Here is a 7,242-nt window from a genome sequence, read left to right as displayed (position 1 = left end):
ATCAAGGACTTTACCGCTCTGGTGGAGAAGGCCAGAGTGATGGAGAAGATGAAGCGTGAGGTGGAAGGTCAGCGCCCACAGCCGCCTCAGAGGATCGGTGGACCGTCTGGGTCCAAGCCCAGGCATGAGGAGCAGAGGAGACTGTATGATAGACCCCACCATCAGCCTTAGGAGTCTAGGAGCTTTTCTCCATAGCAAGGCCGAGTTTAGTGCTACATCTGTGGAGGCCCTCACCTGAGCAGTGCTTGTCCACGCATAGAAGGTTACCGCAGGTGCAACAATTGTGGCAATGAATGACACTTTGGGAAGGATTGTCCCAACCTTGCTAGGGCAGCAACACGCCCTCCAGTTCAGACCCCTCACCAGCACTAGCAGAGAGACAGAGGCAACAGGCCTCAGGCGACGGGCAGAGTCTATGCCATGACTGGAGCAGAGGCTGCAGGTTCAAGTAACCTTGTTATGGGTTATTGTGTGATTTCTGGGATGAGATGTTGTGTGTTATATGATTTTGGAGTGACACACTCCTTTGTGTCATTTGCTTGTGTGGAGCGGTTGGGTCTGCCGGTGCGCGAGCTGTAGTGTGAGTTTGCTGTGTCTACTCCGGCGTCGAGTTTGGTCAAGACATCGTCCTTATGTGCTAGGTGTTCAGTAGAGGTAGAGGGACGCATGTACAAAGTAAATCTAATATGCCTGCCTCTACAGGAGTTGGAGGTGATCTTAAGGATGGATTGGCTCTCTACCAATCGCATTCTGATAGATTGTCGGGAGAAGAGATTGTTGCTTCCCAGCTCAGAGGAGTTTGAGTTGGTGTCTCCTCAGGGGGTGGCACGAGAGATTCAGAGTGGCACGCAGTGCTTCATAATCTTCGCCCGTATGGAGGTGGGAGAGAGAGAACATCAGTTATACCGGTAGTGCACGAGTTTGAAGACGTATTCCCGGACGAGGTACCAGGGTTGCCTCCCAATAGAGAGGTTGAATTCTCTATTGACCTAGTTCCAGGAACAGGTCCAGTCTCGATGGCCCTGTATCGTATGACTCTGACAGAGTTGGTAGAACTCAAAAAACAAATAGAAGAGCTGATGGAGAAATAGTTCATCCAACCCAACATTTCACCTTGGGGAGCACCAGTGTTGTTGGTGAAGAAGAAGGATGAGAGTTCGCGTCTGTGTGTGGACTACAGACAACTGAACAAGATGACGATCAAGAATAAGTATCCGCTCCCGAGAATCAACGTCTTGATGTATCAGTTGCATGGATCATCGATTTTCTCGAAGATAGATCTACGGTCGGGATACCATCAGATTCTGGTAAAGGCGGATGATTTACAGAAGACGGCCTTCAAGTCCAGGTATGGCCATTACGAGTATGTGGTTATGCCTTTTGGTGTGACTAACGCTCTGGCGATGTTCATGGATTACATGAATAAGATCTTCTGGCCTTTTCTAGATAAGTTTGTCATAGTCTTCATAGACGACATCCTTATATATTTCAGGACTCAGGAGGAGCATGCGGAACACCTGAGGTTGGTGCTCGATGTTTTGAGAGAGAAACAATTGTACGCCAAGTTATCTAAGTGCGAGTTTTGAATGGGGGAAGTTCAGTTTTTGGGACATGTGATATCCGCCCAGGGGATTACAGTAGACCCAGCAAAGGTTGAGGCAGTGGTAAAGTGGAAGAGTCCGAAGTCGGCCACAGAGATCAGGAGCTTTATGGGGTTAGCGGGCTACTATAGGAGATTCATAGAGGGATTCTCCAAGATAGTGGCGCCTCTGACTTTGCTTACCCGGAAGGACCAACCTTTCACTTGGATGGACAAGTGTGAGGAGAGCTTTCAGGAACTAAAGAGAAGGTTGACGAGTGCTCCTATATTGGTAATTCCAGACGTGGGGAAACTATTTGAAGTCTACTGCGACGTGTCTCATCTCGGGCTTGGTTGTATCTTGATGCAAGAAAAGAAGGCAGTAGCGTATGTTTCACGACAGCTTAAGGTGCATGAGCGTAACTACCCCACCCATGATCTAGAGTTGGCAGCGATAGTATTTGCCTTGAAGATCTGGAGACACTATCTCTATGGTGCTCAGTTCCGTGTGTTCAGCGATCATAAGAGCCTCAAGTACTTGTTTGATCAGAAGGAGCTGAACATGAGGCAGAGGAGATGGATGGAGTTCCTGAAAGATTATGACTTCGAGCTCCTATATCACCCGGGGAAGGCAAATGTGGTGGCAGATGCTCTGAGTAGGAAGACGGTACATACGTCACATCTCATGAAAAAAGAAGTAGAACTACTAGAGAAGTTCAGAGACATGAGGATACAGGTGGAGTTGGGGTCCGAGTCCATTAGGTGTAGTACCCTTACTATATCCAATGACTTCTTGGACTTGATCAAAGAGAGGCAGTTGTTGGATGCCAGTCTGAACAGAGTTAGAGAACAACTTGGATCAGATAAAGCCAGAGACTTTGCTTTGGGTGATGATGGCATACTGAGGTTTCAGGGCAGAGTATGTATACCTAATGATGCGGAGGTAAAACAGTTAATTCTTGAGGAAGGACATAAGAGTCGTCTTAGTTTGCACCCTGGCATGACTAAGATGTACCAGGACCTTAAGGAGACTTTCTGGTGGCAGGAAATGAAGAAGGACGTGGCACAGTTTGTATAAGCATGTTTGACGTGCCAGAAGGCGAAGGTAGAACATTAGAGACCCGGTGGGATTCTACAGCCTTTGGAGATATCAGTGTGGAAATGGGACAGTATCTCGATGGATTTTGTGACCCATTTTCCACGGACTTTTAGGGGGCATGACACCATCTGGGTGATAGTGGATCGATTGATCAAGAGTGCCCATTTCTTGGCGATGAACTTGAGAATGTCCATGGCCAAGTTGGCCCAACTATACGTTAAGGAAATTGTGAGGTTGCATGGAGTACCTTCGAGCATAGTTTTCGATAGATACCCACGGTTTACATCCCGATTCTGGCAAACCTTACAGGAGGCGTTGGGGACCAAGTTGACTATGAGCTCAGCCTACCATCCCCAGACTGATGGTCAATCAGAGAGAACCATTCAGTCACTTGAGGATTTACTGCAGACGTGCATATTGGACCATCTGGAGGCTTGGGATGAGGTGTTGCCTTTGATAGAATTCACCTACAACAACAGTTTTCATGCGAGCATTGGCATGGCGCCATACGAGGCTCTTTATGGCAGAAGGTGTAGGACTCCTCTTTGCTGGTATTAGGATGGAGAAACGGTATTGGTTGGACCAGAGTTGGTAGAGCAGACCACTGAGAAGGTGAGGATGGTGAGAGATAAGATGCAGGCTTCTCAGAGCAGACAGAAGGCCTATGCAAACTGGCAATCATGTGTTCTTGAGGGTGACCCGAACCACTAGTGTGGGAAGGGCTCTCCGCTCAAGGAAACTCTCTCCTAAATTCCTTGGCCCATATCAGATCACGAGAAGGATTGGACCGGTGGCTTATGAGATAGCTTTACCTCCGCAGTTGGTGAACCTTCATCCGGTGTTTCATGTGTCACAGTTGAGGAAGTACGTATTCGACCCGACCCACGTTTTGGAAGCAGAGGATATACAGATCAGGGAAGACCTCACGGTTGAAGTACCACCCATCGCTATCGAGGATAGCAAGGTTGAGGAACGTCGAGGAAAGACGGTCAGTCTGGTTAAAGTCATCTGGGATCAGAGGACGGGTGACTCGACTTGGGAGTTAGAAGAGGACATGAGAAAATCACATCCACATCTGTTTACCTGGTGAGTCTTTATTTTCGAGATCAAAAATTTTTGTTCTTGGGAAGAATGTAAGGCCCATCAAAGTTTGGCTGGCCATTTCTGCCCTAAAGTTAAGGGCTGCCCTCTTGTGTTTGGGCCTAGGGCTGGCCCAATTGATAAAACCCTTTCAGGTTACCCTAACCCTCACTTTGCACTCTTGCAGAAGACTCAGCAGTCGTCACTCTCCCTTTCCCCTCACAGAATGCTCTGCTAGGGTTTGCCCTAAGGTCCACTTCGAGCTAACTCAAACCCAATTCCTACTCCGTGTAAGTACCCCTTCTAGCTTGTATGTTTTCCCTTGGCATTATTCCAGTTAGGGCTTCGTATTAATCCCCCTTGGTTCTGTTTCTCCGTTGTTTCCAGCTCTTTAGCCGCTCCCAGGACAGCAGTGCTAGCTATCGTGCCGCCAAGGCTTCCGTTAACCCTTCCTCCAGGTACGGGAAGTTAGGGTTTCGAGTTTGAGTTGTCCCTAATCTGTTTTTGGATTGTCTTTGATCTGTTTGAGCCTGCTAGATGTTTGTATGGATAAATTGCTATTTGTGGTGTGTAGGATACCTTGTATGATTGAAGGGTTTGGAAAAATTGTATCTGCTGCAGGTGAATCCAGGGCGAGACCTGGTAATCTCGCCTAGGCGAGTCAGACTCGCCTAAACGAGTCTGGCGGAGGCTCGCCCAAGCCTTTTTCGCCAAAGGTCGCCCAGGCGGCCAACTCTTTAATTTTGAGCGAGCAGATAAGTCGCCCAGGCGAGAGGGGTCTCGCCTAAGCGAGATCCCGCGTCGTTTCCTGATCCTGTTTTGAGCCCCCGCCTAGGCGGAGGGAGAACTCGCCTAAGCGAGACTGTGTCGCCTGAGCGAGACCCCTCAGCTTGAGCGAGGTGCTGGGCGAGACAACACTGTGTTTGGATGTTTGTTTATTTCTGGATGATCTGTTTTGGTTGGGTATGAATGTTATGATAAGGGACATGTATATAATGGAGTGTGATGTATACGTAGCATGATTCATGAATTATAAATGATGGGTTTGGTATAGGTATTGGCATGTGAACTAAATGAGATTGGTGTTGTTAAAGTGGCATGATAAATGAGATGAGTTGGATTCTATGTACATGGATGGATTATGATGAGTTGGAATGGGTTGGATCTGGAAATGTGAAAGGTGATGGATTTAAAGGTTGATATAATGAGGATATCTTTGCATGGTGAATATTATTGATTTTATGATCGTATTTTGTCTGTGTCAGTGCATAATTTCTTGGGGTCTCTAGGTGAGACTTTCAGGGTCGCGCTTCAGTGGTCGGGACGTAATTCCATGGCCCCTGTTAGTGGGTGTTCATGGTGGTGCCCCATCTGTATAACTAGGTAAGGATTCAAGATAAGGTTGCATCCTGACACTCTGAGGAGTCAGTTAGTCTAACCTAGAGCAGACTAACTCTTGTGGTGAGAGTAGCAGGAGGCCCGAAATTCATTTAGAGCTAACCTTGTGGTGAGAGAAATTTGATTCATTGTAACACTTATAACACATAGCTCGGGGGTGAGCAGAGGTATCCACCACAAGTGCAAGCATCCGCTGAATCCGACCAGGTTATACGTATCCGGATGAGTCGAGTCGAGTCGTAGTGTATTGAATGAAAAGTCATAACATACTTGGTTGTTGTATGGTATGAGATGGTGAAAATGTATTTGACTGTATGATGAATATGTTGTCAGATCTAGCTTACCCGTTTTGTTGTATGGTTGTATTGTATGTGGCTGTCCTTTCTTGCGATGATCATCAATTTGATTGATGGGAGCAGATGGGCGAGGTTCTCGTGGTCAACAAGGGAATGGTGATTCCGCTACTTAGTCATCTGGACCGGAGTTATTTTCTTCATGATTTCTTTAGGGTTATGGCCCATGTATCGCTTTATGCATTTCTAGTCTACACTCTTTGTGAGACTTGTTTCTAGTTTCCCATTGGCATCATGGTGTGCCTAGGTTGTAGGGGTTGTGTTAAGGACCCCAAGAATACGCTACTGTACTATCGTTGCGTTACAGTAAAGGGACACACTCAATCTTTGTTTTTGTTCATTAGTTATCAATTCTTTTATCATACAGCTCATATAACTTGTTTTTGTAAGCATATACAACTCAAAGTTTCTCATATTTTTTGTTAAAGAAATCATTGTATTGATAAATTAGCTAATTTAACTTTGATCTATAGAGAACAATATAAGTGGTTTAATATTTTATCTCCATACATTTATTTAATTTTTTTTATAGTAGGTATAGTTTGTCTATGTTTCGTAAAGTATAATTTTTATCATGGTTTAGTGTGATCCCCAAACTTTTGTATTTATTTATTTTATTTTTTCTTTTTAATAAATTTTCATGTGATGAAATGATTGATGGACTTTAGAAAGTCAGCATAGCTGACATATCAAAATTCATAATAATACCTAAAATGATATTATTTGGAATATTCTTCATATTTTTATTATGTAAAAATTAATATCTATTATCTATTATCTATTATCTATTATCTATTATTTATTATTTATTATTTATTATAATATAAAACAATAGAGAAGTTACTTTCTTACCCATGTTTATTTATTCAAAAGTGTCCTTGTTAATTTTTTATTTATTTATTTTTTCTTTTGCTGCTACATGTCTCTAAAGAGATAATTTACGTTTTTACTCATTTTATATTTAGAGTATTAATTATTTTTTCTATAATTACTTTATCATTTCGTATAATCTCTAATTATTTTATTATTTAATATATTTTATTTTTATTTCATAAAATATTAATATTTAGATAAAATAAATTTTTTAACTACTTTTTCTTTTATGACATTTCAATACTTAGCATTTAATAAAATAAAATTTATAAAATATATTTGAATTTTATTTTGTAAAATACTATCATTGAAAAAAATAATAGTGATTTTATCTTAAAAAAACTATCAACAATAAAACATCTTTATATTAGGTTATAATATAGATATTTTTATTATTGAATATTCTTCGTATTTTAGTATGTAAAATTTAAACTGATATTGCCTAATAAATAATTACATCATCACATCTACATAGAATTTTGTATAAATATTATGTTTAATAGTTCATTTTAAAGGTTTAATATATATATATATATATATATATATATATATAATAAAAACATACTTCGAAATATTATAAATTACATGAATATAACAAAAAATATTAAACGGATTTTACAACACACATTAGATCAATCTGTCCACACACAAATTAGATTAGTATAATAAAAAAACATTAGATAAGTTTAGTAATATACATCAGATGAGTATGTTCATATACTATAATTAGATGAGTATAACAACAAAAATTAGATGAGCCATTTCATTAATTAATTATACAAATATATCAAAAAATATTAAATGAGTCTATCAATGTGCTGATTAAACAAATATAACAATATACATTAAACGAGGTTTTT

The 7,242-nt window shown here is 41.6% G+C and overlaps 1 protein-coding gene across 1 annotated transcript; it reads left to right on the top strand.

Moving 5' to 3' along the window:
• The first annotated feature begins 1,808 nt into the window (after positions 1 to 1,808).
• Positions 1,809 to 4,414, top strand: LOC114184353. Its single transcript, XM_028071664.1, has 6 exons — positions 1,809 to 2,113; positions 2,342 to 2,565; positions 2,625 to 2,748; positions 2,792 to 3,122; positions 4,146 to 4,216; positions 4,333 to 4,414. The coding sequence occupies exons 1-6, from the start codon at positions 1,809 to 1,811 to the stop codon at positions 4,412 to 4,414; spliced, it is 1,137 nt and encodes a 378-aa protein (XP_027927465.1).
• The last annotated feature ends 2,828 nt before the right edge of the window (positions 4,415 to 7,242 follow it).

The sequence above is a fragment of the Vigna unguiculata genome, chromosome 5 (assembly GCF_004118075.2).
Source record: "Vigna unguiculata cultivar IT97K-499-35 chromosome 5, ASM411807v1, whole genome shotgun sequence".
NCBI classification, from domain to species: Eukaryota; Viridiplantae; Streptophyta; class Magnoliopsida; order Fabales; family Fabaceae; genus Vigna; species Vigna unguiculata.
The sequence above is the reverse complement of the archived record's forward strand: the minus strand, read 5'-3'. Positions and strand labels throughout refer to the sequence as shown.